The sequence below is a fragment of the Varroa destructor genome, unplaced genomic scaffold (assembly GCF_002443255.2).
Source record: "Varroa destructor unplaced genomic scaffold, Vdes_3.0 BEIS01000003.1, whole genome shotgun sequence".
In the NCBI taxonomy this organism is placed as follows: Eukaryota; Metazoa; Arthropoda; class Arachnida; order Mesostigmata; family Varroidae; genus Varroa; species Varroa destructor.
The window spans coordinates 50,513,834-50,530,328 of record NW_019211456.1 but is presented as its reverse complement, the minus strand read 5'-3'; the positions used below and the strand labels follow the sequence as shown (position 1 = coordinate 50,530,328).

The 16,495-nt window shown below is 40.6% G+C and overlaps 1 protein-coding gene and 1 long non-coding RNA gene across 5 annotated transcripts in view; one reads left to right on the top strand and one right to left on the bottom strand.

Annotated features, from left to right (window-relative positions):
* The window catches only part of LOC111247454 (potassium channel subfamily K member 18-like), a 54,993-nt gene that overhangs the window by 27,728 nt on the left and 10,770 nt on the right, over nt 1-16,495 (top strand). For all 3 annotated transcript variants that reach the window (XM_022798366.2, XM_086983544.1, XM_086983543.1), the window contains one exon: nt 14,700-14,826. In XM_022798366.2, coding sequence (XP_022654101.1) covers nt 14,700-14,826 — 127 coding nt within the window. The remainder of the gene's footprint in view (nt 1-14,699; nt 14,827-16,495) is intronic.
* Nucleotides 512-10,430, bottom strand: LOC147757096 (uncharacterized). 2 transcript variants are annotated; one of them, XR_015323672.1, is made up of 3 exons: nt 10,237-10,430; nt 6,598-6,703; nt 512-1,452 (listed from the first exon to the last, which is right to left on the bottom strand). It is a non-coding gene; the product is annotated as an uncharacterized LOC147757096 (long non-coding RNA). The 2 variants fall into 2 exon arrangements; XR_015323673.1 differs by lacking the exon at nt 512-1,452 and adding an exon at nt 5,896-6,364.

Sequence of the window (16,495 nt, the reverse complement as noted above, 5' to 3'; positions counted from 1 at the left end):
TAGAGCTGTTTGGGGCTACGTTCCCTCAACCGTCAATTTTGCTTGTCTATTTTCCCTCCAATTAAGACCTCATAGGGAAACTCTTATGTATGCTGCTTCTGACAGCGAACATCACCATCCACAAAATCGGAGTGACACTGACGATTCCTTCCACGCTGAGATTTTGTAGTTCCCTAAATTGTCGATAAGAGTAACGTAGGCCATTTTCAAGATTTTGAAAATGAAAAAAAAAAAAAAAAAAACACTCGGCCATGGCTTTCCGGTTGAAAGCGTTTAGTAAATGTATTTTCGAAAATTGTATTCTTCGACAATTTTCACACAATTTTTCCGTACTGAATTCTTACCGCGATCGTTTCCGCTTAATGTGTTTTTTTTTTTTTATTTCTGAAAGGATGCTGACTGCGTTTGCATTATTGTACACGAAAAAACATGTACATCGCCTCTCGTTGATTCGTTCTTACGGTTCAAAAACATTCGATTAAATATTGACTAACACTTTTGACACCTTATACATTTCGCCTCGATATTTGCTTCGCAAAAAACAACACACAGCCCAATGTAAGAGCTGTTATTTTTTCGTAAAGAAAAAAATTTTCTTCCCTTTTTTTCGATACGACAACAATCGCATCGCTCTAGCGTGACAGAGCCCTTAGCGTAAAAGCCGAGAATCATGCCCGGAGGTAAGCAAAGGGCAATGGCGCCTACCGCTGTAGCAGACTGCGTTACTGTTCCCGCTACTGCCGTCGCTGCAACAGCAGCCCCCAAAAAAGGACGTATCATTCAGACTCCCCATCGAATCCCCTTCTCACTTTGCACTTTTCCTTCACCATCGCTGATACTGTCGATTCCATCGTGTATTATTACACGACAAATAAGAAGTCAACAAACACCACATGTCTAACACTTCGACAACACCTACCCCGACAACTGCTGCAGCTGCCATCGGTTAGGAGCGTTGTGGCGCTTTAGTTCAGTTGCCCATAGTTTGTAGTAGCCCCATGTTGCTTGCTTTAGTCAACATATACCTCCTCTTCGAATCGGCTCCCACTTTGCGACAGTAGATCGGTGGAAGCTATGAGAATCCGACCCACCTATACAGGGCAGGCTTCTACTTAGCATCGCGAAGTTGGCTTACGCACTCAGTCAGAAGAACGAAGCGGAGCAGGTGGAGGCGTGGGGGCGCTCGCTTGTTCGGAGGCCAGTAGCGGCGGAAACAACTCTACCAGTGACTACTATTGAATAATGGACAGCTGGGAGCGAGCGTTATCACGTATGTAATAGCCGCATGCCTCTGCCTGACAACATATGCACTAATTTTCCCCGTGCTACGATCCTCTGTATACATTGTGCAATGAAGTGGAAAGGAAGAATTTAGTAAGAGGCATGATGATATAGTGAAACGTACTGTCCAACGTATTCAGTGGAAGACCAGCGAGATGCTATTTATCATTTCTGAAAAAAAAAAAACAAATCGACATAATCATCAGTTGATATATACAAACGGTCCGAAATATTTCCTATAGGTGAAGTGTGACTGATTTCATACAAATGCATGGTCATTTGTTGAGAGTATCTAACATGTATGTAAAACGCTCTGTGAGTCTAAACATACGTACAATATTTTAGCAATAGATTGAGCCAAAATGTTCCGAAATAGTCTACCATCGGGCCTTTGCCCGTGTACATATAGGCCAAATTTTACACATAGCGAAGTGGTTCTGTGAAAAGTACATTGCCAAATATTACACTTCGGAAATCGTTCTACATCCGAAGGATACTCCCTGCTAGACACTCGTTTGGATCGTTGATACATTGGCGCAGATGCGCAAGATGGGGTTTGTTTAATAGTACCTAGAATCATAACCCTAATACGATAATTCGAAGAGCTATAATAAAATAAGTGAGCAAAAATCTTAACTGATGTATCGCAAATTGATTTTAACTTGTAAGAAGCTACAATCCCACACATACTCCTTGCTTGCACAATTAAATATAGAAAATGTAACTACTTTCTCATGTTCTATTATTAATCAGCTGATTGTAGGTGTTTCTCCTATAGAATATCAGAGGTAGTTACAGAGATTAATTGTCTTCCATGCTTCACTCCGTGTGTGTCCGTGTGCGTGCGGGTGAGTCATATCGAAATGCACTAATGTATATCTTTTGTCCTACTGCTATCACTACAATAATACTGCTATGTCCTAATGTTAAGTTGATGTCCTGTTGTTTTTGTTCGAGCAACTACTTGGTGATGTCCTGACCAGAATTGCATTTCCATTACCGTAAGCTCAGCAGGACTCACGCTTCTCGCTAAGGCTCCCTGCTGCGGTAGTAGGGTCGGACTCGGGACCGACAGTGACTATGTATACCAAAGTTCGCGGTGCCATCATCGCGTCTATTGCCCCCCTGTAGTCTACCTGTTACCCAGCAACTGAACGCACCGTCATATGTCACTCGACGAACAGATGCCGCTGAAGATTTTCTACCTTGTTTTAACAGTCGAATGATTGAGGCCCTTCTACCTTGCGCTGGTGGTTAACGTTGGAAGCAGTTGTGAGAAAATGCCGGTAAGTCGTTTGACGAAGGCTAATTGTGGTTTGGCATTACGGGCGCGAGTCTGGCTACACGATGCTCCACATCAGATTGCTCCAACCTTTGTATATGCTAGATATGTATGTACGATGAGCGGACGAACGTACCGCGTGCATAACAACATCGTTTTTGCACTCCTTAGTGTCAATACCCCCACCACTAGGTCCATCTCTATTTTCACTATTTAGGCTTCTCCGCCTTTCTTACAACCATTAAGAAGGGCAGCAGCAGCAGCACTCCTACCATTACTATTGAAACTATAGTAATAGGATGCTAGTTTCGTAGCAAGCGGTGACCGCCACTACTTAAACAAGAAATATCGCTATGGCTTATGTATGCATTATAAGTTAGCACCTTTCAAAGCGCGCATTCGTAAAAATATATAGATCAACTATGCAGGGATACTCACTCAGAAAACCAAAGAAGAGCTCTTGTCACTAACGCGCTAACAAAGTTGATAAACAGCAAATATTGAGGACTTATTGAACTGACGAGTTGTCAGCCTTCCGACTGCAGGTCGTTGTAAGCCCGACAAAGGACACGGAACCTCCTCCACTGTACAGGCAAATAAGCTGAACCACCGAATGGAGTTAAACGAATGTGTGGAGAGGTGTCCGTCAAGGCGAGTGTCAATAAACCCAGTTCCATTGAAAACAAGCAGTGTCCAATTCAAAGCGAACTTTTTTGCTCGACAGAGCAGGGAGGCGCGCAAGGAACAGGGAGAGAAAAGCCAGAACAGGGAGAGATATATATATGGCGTTCTCGGACATGAGCTTATGCGGTAGCGTTCACAGGGGGCTTCCGCATCAGACACAGGTTCAACTTCCGTTTGCCTCATGGTACAATTCACTAACACATACACACACCATAGTGGAAGCCATGCATTTTGTGGCGGACTACTATATGTTTCTTTTTTCAGTAGGGTTTCTTCTACGTTACGTATATCTTAGCGCCAGTGGTACAGAATTCCAAATCGACGACAACCACCCATTTGTCTCCTTGTCAGATGAATTTCTGGTAAGCAGGCGATTTTAATAAGCCAGACATGCTGTACAATAGATCCTCAATCAATACCAGCCTATTTGCTAGCAAATACACGTAATCATTATGACAGGATGTACGCAGATTCAGAGCTGTCTTGAAGAAAGTAAGCTTTACACAAACCAGTCGACACAATTGGGCTATGATAAGGTTTTGTAGACACGTTTGCTGCCACGTAAAGCCATTGTACGAGCTTGATATTGGAAAGGCGTGTTACTCTCAATCCTTATTCAGGGAGAAAAATGACAACCATTTTATGGTAGCGTTTGCTACTCGTGTTTTTTAACACGTTCTGTTATATACTCTGTATATCACGTTCCAGAATCCAAATCGTGTCAACTCTAAGAAACAGAAATGCTTCACCTATTCCAGAAACGAGAAGCGTAACCAGAGAATGTCATTTGCTGCTAGTGACTCCATTTTTCAGAATTTCATGGTTTTACTCTTATCCAGGTTTAGTTCTAGATCGGCATTCGTTACGTACTGTTGAAGGAAGACCGACGTTTGCCGATCCTCAAGCCGTTTTATCCTCCAGATCGCGCGGCTATCAGCGTACAGTGAAGCATCTGCTCCCACATACTTGCGCTTTCCGATTATGCTTTTTGGGAGATAATTCAGGGGGAGAGAGTAGTAAAGGGCTTGTCGCCCTGAACCGTTCCGGTCACCTGTCTGAAGGGTCACCAGTCTCATGGAAAGGACATTATAGCAAAGAGACAGCAGCACAGTCCATCGAAGCCATGATTGGGGAATTCATGTGGTACTATGGTCGCCTGATGACACGAAGGTTTCCGTCAACCAACTGAAGCACACACAAACATATTGGAACAGTGGCCTGATTAAGGCAAACTCTCCGGACCGCGGCTGTTATCGCGAGACAAAAAAGGTGCCATTCAAAAAGTCACTGCTTGTACGTCTGCGACTAGTAGCCCTCTTCATTTTCACAATTGTCTTCGCCTTCTTCTTCATTTCGTGCTTGCTAATATACTCTAGCGTCTTTCGTTTACCCCTCCTCACCCCCCGAATTCGCAAAATAAATGCGCGAGAACCAGCAGAAATTTTCTGTTTCACTCGCACTGCCTTTATTGTCGCATCACAAGCATGCCGCCGCCCCATTTTTCATTAGCATTCAACACCATAATTAGTAGAAACACTAACAGTCATAGGGGCAATATTATAGGTCGATGCGACCGTGCCGCCCCGTTAGGCTGTACCGTAGCTCGTCTAACAACTCGGTTGCAGTTACCTGTTGTTTTTCTGTGCTGTTATTACTTGTTCATCGTTGACGGCTGTTCTTGTTATGGGGCTTAACTCCTGCTGCTGTCGTTATTGCCGCTATGATGCCCTAGACAAAGCTTTAGACCGTTACGGGATAGTGTAAGGGAAATCATAATTCGTTTGTTTCGACAATGATACCAACAACAACAATAACAAAAGCCGCGGGCGCTATCTTACATATCCAACTTTCTATTTTGCTTCCTATCGGCACATTGATGCCGATCCATTTGCAATTCGGTAAACGTATGGCCGTTTGTTATGCCGCGCATCTCAGACTGTAACTAATCTGACCATATTTTTCACTAGCCTTCGTGTGACAATGCCTTTATTCTTTGTTCCTCTAGAACCGTGTTTCTTGTACCGCAAAATGCTTATCTGTGAATACACCAATACTGAACCAATATATATATACATAGGTATTTTACCGTTGTGTCGATCCTAGTCGTACCCTTATCGATACATCCACACAAACACTCATACATACTTACCCATCTTGCAGCGGCCAACAAATAGTCCTGATGGCCTGTGTTTCTGTCCCTCCACTCGCTTAGTACTTGGTTATTTTCTCTGTCCCTTTCTCTCTCTCTGTATCGCTCTCTCGGGCTTTCACCCGATCGCTGTTTCGCTTGAGCCGTCCAGCTTGACTTCACTGGCATTTTCTTAAGGAAGATTGCGCAGTGTGTCACGCGTTCCTTGATTGTTCAACTGGCAGTAGCGACGAAATCGCTCGCCGTTAGCAAGCAGACATCGCTTAAATCGCCTTCGTTTTTTTACCTCAGTAAGACGATAATGTTCGTGCTAGTTTTTGTCACTTCATATTATTATACATCGACAAAGAGATTCCACCCCCATTCTTCTCCGCTGGCCGCTTTTAATTTGCCCCAATGTATCTGCCCTTCGCTGGCAGCATGTTTTCTTATGCCTACAATAGCACCTAGAAATTATATGTAAGCATAATTTCTAGGTGCTGACACTCTATCTCTTCTCCTACCCTGTTGGCTGAAGGTAGCTAGCTAGCTAGCTAGCTACCACTATTTTATAGTCATTTCTCTTTAATCCTCGTAGCATATATTGGTTTTTACTTCTTGGCTACTTTCCTAGCTCTACCTGTGCTTCAATGCGCTTCAAAGCAAAGACATTTTTAGGCCTTATATGTTTATCTGGCTTGGCCTAGTTTTTACGTACGCGCTATCCTTTTTATGTGAAATTTTTTCAGAATTTGCCAAGCAACGAAAGTGCCTCCCATATGTGAGATAAGGAAACGTTTTTATGTGTCGACCTTGACACGCTAACTCCGATGCCTGCAGATCAGTGCGGCTCGCCAAAGCTAATTTCAAATGCGACGCTATCATTTGATTTGCGAGGATTCCTTACGTCCCTTTATGTCGTTACTACTGCAATAGTCTCTATATGCAAAACAGTTTTCTTATCTCTGCACGTCTAGTAACGAAGCAATCTAAAAAACAGATTAGAGAAACAAGCTTTAAGTCTAAGTCAGGTCTGCATGTAGGAAACGGACACGACCGGTTTCTTTCCGGTCATAATTTTTTTTTTCGGCTTTTGTAACTCAAAATTACCGGTAGCATTTATTCTCTTACTAAAGCTTGCTTTTTTTCCTTCTCACAGGATCTGCCTACATTAAATCAACTTCGATTTTGCTAAAGCTCAGCTATGTGTTTTTGCGTTTACCGTTTTTGCTACAGTAGCGCTTCTAAAATGTTACAAGTGACGAAAGCTCTATGCGGTTCGGCATAACTTCCAAGCAGACTCGATAACGTGCAAGGTGACTGAAATTCTAAAAAACATACACAGCGTTTTCTTAGCTTTAGTTATTATTAGTAGTAAATTAGTAAAAAAAAAGATAAAATAAAATAAAAAATTAGTAAACACCCGCACTTAATTCTAGAAATATAAACGTATGGTTAACGCCGGTATTGTCGCACACAGCACATATATACGTGTCTAATGACGTATTTGTGTTTTGGTATACGGTTCACACTTAGTTTTTAGGGGCTGACAGATGGTAAGGCCTAGTGAGCCTTTTAAGGAAGCGCACGGAAACAAGCTACATCATCATTAGTAGTAATTGCAGCCCCGCTATCCTATATGTGCACCATCGACCATTAAGTACAGCGCCATCATATGTGTGTGTATGTGTTTCTACGTAGCCAAACACAAGTTGCAGTCGGGATAGACATAGGCCGATAATAACATTAGAATATTACTGGCTTGAATAGCCGCTACGGGATGGCATAAGTGAAACAAACGAATACTCGTCAAGTTATTTTGCTTTGTACTGCAAAGTTTCTTAGCGAAAAATGGTTCAAAGTAGCAGCTACGTTTAAACTGAACAGAAAGATGCCACCTGTAAAAAATGGCTGTTTTCGTAGAAACTGCTATTGCAAGAAATATCGCCTATTATCCATATGCTATGCTAGCTACTGCTATATTCACTGCAGTAGCAGAACAAAGTTATTTAGAAACGAGCGTCATATTCTTTTCCTTGAGGTTCCGTCAAGAAGACAAGCCGAGTAAACACTTTTCGAACAGTCCCTGAGACACTTCGTCGCCAGCGTTGCCGATGCAACCAAGATATCCTTTCCGCCACTGTTTCAGGCTGCTTTACCCATTGTTTCAAACATCTCTGCTCTGTAGAGCCGGTAAAGTTACGACTAAAATTCGTTTTTTTAGGTCTTTTCAAAGATAACTAGATTGATTTATCGGACTTATAGTATGATTAGTAGACGGTTTTTATACGTTTCTAGGTTGGATTTTCCTTTGGCGTAGATGATCGTTAAAATGTTTCGCGAAGTTTACTACATTTTCATTATCGAGACATTTTATACAAGTACCGAGTAAGTAATCGAGCTTAGTAGTATATGCGAATTATTTTCCTTCTGTAACCTTCTGTGTAAATAAGAAGTAACTTCTGCAGGGTTAAGTTCCTTCACTGCTTTGAGATTGTCGGTCTGGCTTAAAATATTCCATTATTAATATGCACTCTTTTTCTAATTCGCCAAGTATTGCTATTTTTTTATGCGTAAAGGACGAAAAAAACAAACTCCCAACGGACAATCCGTCTTGTAGCTGGATTTATGGCTGGCCCGTAGAGAGTATCTATCACAACGCAGATTTAATGATATTCCGGTTGATGAAATGCACAGAAAAGTCTCGAACCGTATTGGACAAATCTAGCTAGTATTAGCCTAAGCCGAAAGGACTATTTATTAAAGCTATATATATATATATATATATATATATATATATATGCGCGTCCGTTTTAAAAGGTTCCTTTGAACTACAATGCAAATCTTCTACATCACAGCAATTAGTACATCGCTAAGGACGTCGTACATATGTTTGAAACTTGTGCCCGGTCTAATATCAAATATAGCTTCTTATCTATATACATATATGGAAAAAAGCAGATGAAAACCAAATGATGTGACGATCAGCCTAAAGACGCCCTAGCTTTTCAGTTCAGCTCCGCAAAAAAAATTTCGCATTAGTACATTAATAGTAAATATATTTATCTTTTTTACTTTTCCATTTTATATTTAAAATTGTGTTTTTTGTTGTTCTTCCAAAATCTTCCAGCTTTATCGGCCGAGCAAATATTATTTACCTTGTTTTTCTCTATATAAAGTTAGACTATATATGAAGTCGGTATTAGAGGCGAGATCTGACTGGGAAATTTAGCTTGAAACGAAACACCGAATCGTCGACTAGGGACAGTGTTTTTTTAGAAATGTCTAAATTAAAAGCTGCTAGAGGGCTCAAAGTCGAACTAGTTTTAAATTAACAGCTCTAACGACTAACGGTTTCTTTAATTAATCGACGAGTCGCAGTATGAGAGCCTATGGTAAAAAAGTAAAGTCGCGCATCGTAAGAAATCGACTACGAAAAAGGTTTGTGTTTAGATGAAAAACCAGTACCGTACTCCTGCCATAGTGTTTCTAATAGTCAGCTAATCCAGGCTAAAGTATTTATATGCCTAAAAAAATAAGTAATGCTCTTAAATGTGCCTTCTTGTGATATATATGTAGACATTCCGTCGACAAGGGCCAAATTAAGCGTCTTTGACTGTCTATGCACCTCGCCACCTCACACCTAATGTATATATATATATATATGTATATCAATGTTCTCATGGTATTAATGCAACAGCTTTTATCTAGCAAAACTACCGAAAGTACACATAAGCGCGACCTGGACAAGGGTATCCGGCGACAACAAGCATTTAAATGATGCACCCCTTAGCCGCTGAATAAATCCGTACAGGAATCTCAAGTCTCCATGGAACCGTTCTCGTTAAACCTCTTCAATGTTTTGATATGTCGAGGGACAAGATGTTCAGGCCATAGCGTAAGCCTACAACCGATCTTATACCAACAGAGGCTCAAAACTGTAACTCTTATTAATGGCCTTTCATTCTTTCTTCCCGGCACCATCATCACGGCGATCTTCATCAAATCAGCATCGTTACATTCGCCAAATGTCGAAAGCTCATCTCAGAGCTGCCGGTGCATCTCAAAGGTATAAACCGCTCTCCACTAAATATTGCCGGAGAGAAGTACGGAAACTACACCTGCAGCGCGGCTATTACAGGCTAAAGTAACATAGCCGTATGTACAGTGTACAGTATATGCGCACATTGATGCGCAACATTCGAGTAGGGTGCTTCTTCAAAAACAAATAGTAATATTATTATGGAAGTACGTCACACGAGAACCGAAAAAAGTAGGAAAAAAAACTCGCTCTGCGTCTCACTCTGGTAGTATGGCCGCTCTTACAAGTCAAGCAAAAGTAGCTGGAGAATAGATGTTGGCTTTCGGTAGGCGCCGACGACAGTAGGATCAATGATCGTAGCAGTAGCGACCCTTCTGTTGTCGCCGGTCTTTCGAACGATCTAGTTCCGCTTTAGGGTCCTTTCCATCCGCCAGTGTAACCTTTTCAATGGAATAACATCTCCAACACCCGAATGTCTGCCGCCACCATTCGATCCAATGCGTTGCGTTCGACTCGAAGACAGAAGGTCTAGTCAGAAACTAAAGCTAAATGCAAAAATAAACGTGTGCATGCTAATTGCTCTTGTGTTGTTATTTCCGCCCGCTTTTTCAATCATTGCCCCATAGGTTGAATAGCATTAAAACGTTCCAGGCGTGGTTTTCCCACGATCTCGCGTGGCATTTAAGCCACCGGTCGAAACTTCCGTTGTTGAGATGGATTGTCTTTCATCTCTGGCATATCTAGCGCGTTTTGCCTGTGATAGCAGGCTCCTGTAGAGTATACCCATAAAATTTTGATCAGAATCTAAGCCTTACTTACCGCCAAATGATTTTGGATGAAACGCCGGCGAGCTGGGCACACTCACCGGTCTGCGGCACTAACAGTCTACACCTGGTCACGCTGGAAAACTGTTGTCTTAACATCATCGCATTGGTAACGCATAGCTAGCTGTCAAGGGTCTCGGCTGTAAAGTTTATGCCTCACTATGCACTACGAAGAGCAGCCGATTTTCTGGTTAATTTAGCCAGCTCACGGTTTTAGAGTTTGCCAACGGTCTATATATTTTTCTAGGCATCTATCTATCGTATGCGTGTATATCTATTTGCACTCAATGATTATTCGCTGGATAGTACCAATGTTGTATATACATAGGTCAAAGTCGTTCTTGAGGTAGTGCATCTTGTCCTTCGTATCATTATGATAATAGCTATTGGTTAGCTGTTGTAAACATCGCTACTATTTCTCACATGGTGGTTGATGGTCGAAAAAAATGTCAAATATTTCCATTAGATTGAGTGTCTGTTGGTAGTCCTTTTTTTGCTCATCAAGCTAGGATACCAAATATGCTTGGCTTAAGTTCCACTATGTTGGCAGTTTATGTTGTAAGGTAATCTCCGAAGACACAACGGGACTTACGAGGCTAGTCTTGAATAAATTAAAAAAAAAGAAAAATAGATAAGTCAATTAAAAAAATCAGCAGGACTCCAACAGCATGTGTAAGGGAAATTTCTGACGCTCAGCCAACGTGCTTATCTTTCGAGAGTATGTATTTCTGTTTCTTTTCCTGTGTAGATAAGCAAGAGCTCGTCTAAATAGGAGTTTCAACATTTCGTCTTTGAAGTAAAAGTCGATATGGTGTTGGCCTTATCAATGCCTATGGATCTAAGGGGATTACGATGACACTCTAATTGCACCAGCTGTTACATTAGCAACCTCAAGTAACCGAACATAAAGCCCTTGTAAAAGGCGACAGAGGAGCAGCATTCACGTAAAAATCTAGTGTGAACCCTGCGAAAGTCGATTATCTCATACAATAGTTTACTATCTGACTTGGAAGCAGGCCCAATTTAAACCACTCGTTTTCATAGTGCGTATCCAACTTTTGCCCTCAGTTATGCCGGAAATGCAATACATATATATATATATATATATATATAGGAACTAAATCAAGAAACAGACAACTGTTGTTAATAGGACACGTCGCTTGACTTAGAGTTATTAGAGTTTAGGTAAATCCTACTTGCGCGACTAGCCAAAGGTCTGGTCGTTTTTACCACTTGAAACTTGCGACTCTCAAGAGTCTTATAAATAACTTCTTAGTCCTTATCAAAAATCTCAAAACATTTATAATACTCACTTCGGATACTTGAATAATTGTACAAATAATTATAATGAACGTTTAACAAATGAACACTGATAAAGGTATCAAGCATAGAATCAGGCTGACACTGATTCGAGATTCTAATGAAGTTCCTCTAGGCTCATAACTTTAAATCGAATGCGCCATGATATGGAACACTTAACATCAGTTGAAGATGTCCAAATGATTAGATATACAGTTTCGATTGGGACGAGGTTTCGTCAAAGTTAGTCGCCCCTGAGAACTAGCCTTGAATGCATTTGTCTATTTTCTCAAGGTTGTAGGGGCCGTTATAGATATCGTAGGCAAGAAACATTGCAGAAATCGTAACTTATCAATACACTCTACTTATAATTGTATGGCTAAGAGTAACAGCTCAACCGCTGTTTTTTTTTGAGAATTTAATTTAAATTTTGAAATTCTTTGATGTAATCTGGCTAATTTAGCCATTTTACGTTTATAGCAAACGACTTGACAAGTCATAGTGTTGGGGCTAGCTCTTGTTTCGATTTATTCGTAGTTATCCGTAAAAAGATTTTATATTTAATTAAGCAACATTGGTCATGATCAAAAGGGTATAAGAACCATATCCTGTGGCTGGATAAACCGTTCCCATAAACACACGAATTCGGCACAAAGAGGTTTACATCTCATTCTGTGTTTGCTTTGTTTTAGACACTTAGTTGCACTAAGGACTGCTAGGACGGTTCAAGAAAGTGGTATAAAGGGTTAGGAATTGTTAGATAAAATCCCATTGAATAATACTTAAGACGTCCTTCATGGGACAAATGTGGGTCGATATACGGATTAGCGCAAAAATGTCTCTTGAAATAGCTAAGAAATAAATTGCTCATCTAAATAATGACTACTGAATCTGTCAAATTAGGCAACTCGTAAGCTGAGGCTATAACATGTATTTGGGTCAATAAGACAGACATTGGGTGATCTAAGAACTGTTTACGGTATGAAATCCACGTATTCTGTGTCAACGAAGAGACAATATTAGTAACAATAAGTCCCAATGCAAAATTACAAGCAACTAATGGCAGGTACATAGCTATATAGCATACAGTATATTCAGTTACGTGTACAACCATTGTTGTAAGTAAATCAACAACATAACACAATAGTATCGCTAGGTATAGCATGTTCAGAGACCCCAATATGCTCTAGACAAAGATGAAAGTTTCTATCTATTGTCACATAACTTGAGCTGTGTGTATGTATGTGTTATAGCTTTAATCTCCTAGAAGCTGATTAATGGCTAGGATCTCGATACTGTGGTTAGTTATTTTGAGAAACGAAGTTCCCAATAGATTTCGCTTTAAGAGAAAGAAAGCACCGAAGTTATTATTCTCAACGGAAAGACCGTCGAGAACAATTATGCGGTCCCTGTTTTCTATGCCGATTAAAACTTACCACAGTCACTAAATTCTTAATTCCCTCAAGTATGTTGGTCCTTTGTTCGAAATCCCTCTTCTCTATTTTGGAACGTTTCCGTATAGTTGTATATTCAGCGCTCTGTATGGCTTGTAACAAGGTAGAACGTTGTTTTATAGGCTAAGTCCAACATGTGTATTAGATCTCCGAAGCTGCAATGGTAATTTACCGATAATTGGTAAAACTCGGTGTGACTCCTAATCAAAAACCGTACCTTATTGATTTTCCAATCTTCCTTTGCTGTTATAATTTCTGTTGGCGGGAAGCTAGACTAAAAGTGTGCAGTAAAAAGGCGCGTATAACAGTCTTGGCTAGCTGGAAACGAACTTTTCGATATATAATTAATACAGAATGTAATGATATTCAATTTGATGGCCGAAATGGCGTGTGGACGAGCATGTGGCATCGTGTAGATGACTTCGCAAGCAAAGCTGACTTGAATCTGATTTTGGTTACCTCATTAAACTCAGCTTAGGTTCGAAATCTGAATATTGATATCAGAGCTGGATTGATAAATGTTCAAGCAACCTGATCAAAACCTTAAATCCTATTTTTCTGAAGGTATTCAGATGAATTGGTTATATTGGTAGTTGCATGTTCTGAGGCTGTATAATTTGCAGTGATTCACTTACGCACGGGGTTGAATTGTCCGATCTTTTTCACTAATCAAAGCAATACAAGTGCAACAAGCATTGATAGGAATATCCGTAAACCTCTGCTTTCTGTCTATTCATTTTGTTTGGTATTATATTTGTGATGTTTCCTTTTTTGTTCTGCGTAACATCATCCAGCCATTACGACTGCTCATCTTTGCATGAAGGTAAGCCATTAAAAGCCAGTGTATACGCACTAGAAAAATTCGGTTTCAATAAAAACCAGCGTCTTGCGGAAGGCGTTGGGCGTTTAGCACCATTGATCGATGTTCCACTTCGTCTGCATTCATCAAGAAATTGCTCAAAGGCGGCGGGTTTGATGATCTGAGGTACCAAATCCTATTAACTCGGTATTCTCCTAGAGACTTACTACTCCAGCTAACTACAGCCAAGCTATTCCAAAATTCTGTCCTGAAAACGTATTTCCAAGTCCTTGCGTCCGGCTGGATGTTTGTTTGGACAGAAAGTCAGTGGTGACTAGAGGCAAACTATAACGGTATTTGTTGCATGTATCGCTTAGATTTTCTAACTTACTGAAGAAAGTGTAATGAAGGGCGTTTTGGAGGTCGTACACTGTCTGACGCCTTAGAGTCTATGAGTTAGTCGACCTTTTATAGGCAACGCTGTCGTCATATCAGCGGACAGTCAGACATTCCTTCGTTTGGCCATTTTCTATGCAAGTATTGTACATAGCCTGAAGCAATAAGTAGAAATAGAAACACGAAAAGGCATTCGCAATAGTCCGATTTCTAGATCTATATTACTATAGAAAATAATAGTAATCAAAACGTAGTTATTTTTTGAGCGTCAATCTGCAAACGTCATAAAACATACACAACATTAATTACAAATTTGTTTCATTATCATATCGTGGCCTTATTGCTCGCGGAAAATTTAAATTGAGAGTTTACCTAAATTCAAAGTACAATTTTTCTATATTATAAGCAGTGAGTTACCTAAAAAACAAACTGAATGAAGAGATATATATATACAGAGCTTAAGATTAACTGATACGTGTGATGTTGGTGTTTTTGTTCCTATTCAAACAGGTTACGGAGATATTGCACCCAGAACGCAACTGGGAAAAATCGTCACGATGCTATACGCTATTATAGGAATACCCCTGATGCTGCTTTACCTCACTAATGTCGGCGACATTCTCGCCAAAGCCTTCAGGTATGGTGCTCGGTGTACTTACATTCAAGCTGAACTATCTAGTGTACATAAGAAAGTATTGCCCTTGCCTACGTGAGGGAAAACCTCTTGTAGATATTCGTCCTAGTTCTCTTAGCATTTTCGCAGACATGATCAGTTTCAATTAAGTAGGCAGAACAGAATTACAACACGGATACCTGCTACACGCTCGAATCTGACGCTATGATTGATAATAGCATATTTATATAAACCCCCGCATCTGCGTTACTGATATAACAACGTTAGATGCAGCTTGTCCAGCAAACATAAATGGTCGATTTTCGGAAACACTGTTCAGTAGATTATAGGTGTTCTAGACCTACACGCAAGAACGTGCTAGGTTCCCTTGATAAAGGCAATGTCACACAGTTGTGAGCTAAATCACAGGGCACATTTACTGATTTCATATTTTTAGAGAAAATCTACAAAGATTCAAATAATTCTGGTGACCAAACTTAGGTTGGCTGACACAAGCGTAGTTCTGTGGACAAGGATGCGTGTTAGACCGAACGATCCACCGTTCGATCAGATCATCTAGTTCTATCAATAAAATACGGCAGCCTGATCATTGCGTATATAATATGCTTAGTATCAGCTTGTCGTTTCAATCTACAAATTTAATTTTGTTTTCAAAATTGTTTATGTTCAACGTGCCACTTCAACATGTGGCAGATTCGCCCGGCAGGGAACCACTGTGACGGTGTCATGTAGGTCTCTTGATGTAGTTCTTCTGTGCTTATGGCCAGTACTTTGCCATCAGATATATCACATTAGCATAACCGCTACGCCTAGAGATCGTGTGGCAAAATCACAAGGGCTTCAGATATGTGTTTGTCTTCAGCTGCGTTTTCTTGGCAACGGCTCCATGAATCTGTTTGCAGTCGCATCCTAGAGTCTGGCTGTCGCTATGGATGCATCGACGTCTTTAATTCTCCGCAAGTGTTCGTGTGTATGTGTCTGTTTATAGAACATAGTTCCATCTAGCTGTTTGTACAGCCTTCGATCTGGCCATATGTCTTTGCTTCGTTTACACTTTTGTTGTCGGCAATCGGCGTCAGTTGCATTTCTCGCCGTGTGTCCCTTGGTTCTTCCCTGGCAACTTCCAAGTTCTGCATTGAATCTTTGAGATTGAACGAAGCAGCGGAACAAGAACGAAAGCTTCTATAGAAAACGTTCACAACTATAAGTTTATTACTGTGCGATGAACTATTGGAAAGGAAGACGTAGCGAATATTTTTTTCCGAAGTTTTGCTTTCGTGAACTGTTGTCAGTGATTCGTCTGCTCTGGCTACAACGGAATGCGATGGTTCCAGATCAGCATTTCGAAAGATCTTGCCCTAAGCCAATAACGACCTGAAAAGAGCAAAGAAAAATATTACATCGTCTCAACTTTTTTCGAAATTGCCTTGTTCCTCTTTGAACAGTTCAAATTAAACCGGATCACGAACTATATGTGTTGCGCTCGCAGACTTCAGCTTAAGTAAATTTGAAACATTGTTGCATCTACCCAGATGGTTTTGCTTGGATAGCTGTTATATTGTTTTTCATTTTCCCAATGATAGCTTAGTAGGTAACGTCTTTGCCTGCTAACTTTTTAGGGACCCGTTGTGGTCTAGGTTCAAACCCATAGGCATAGGTACGCGGGTCATTT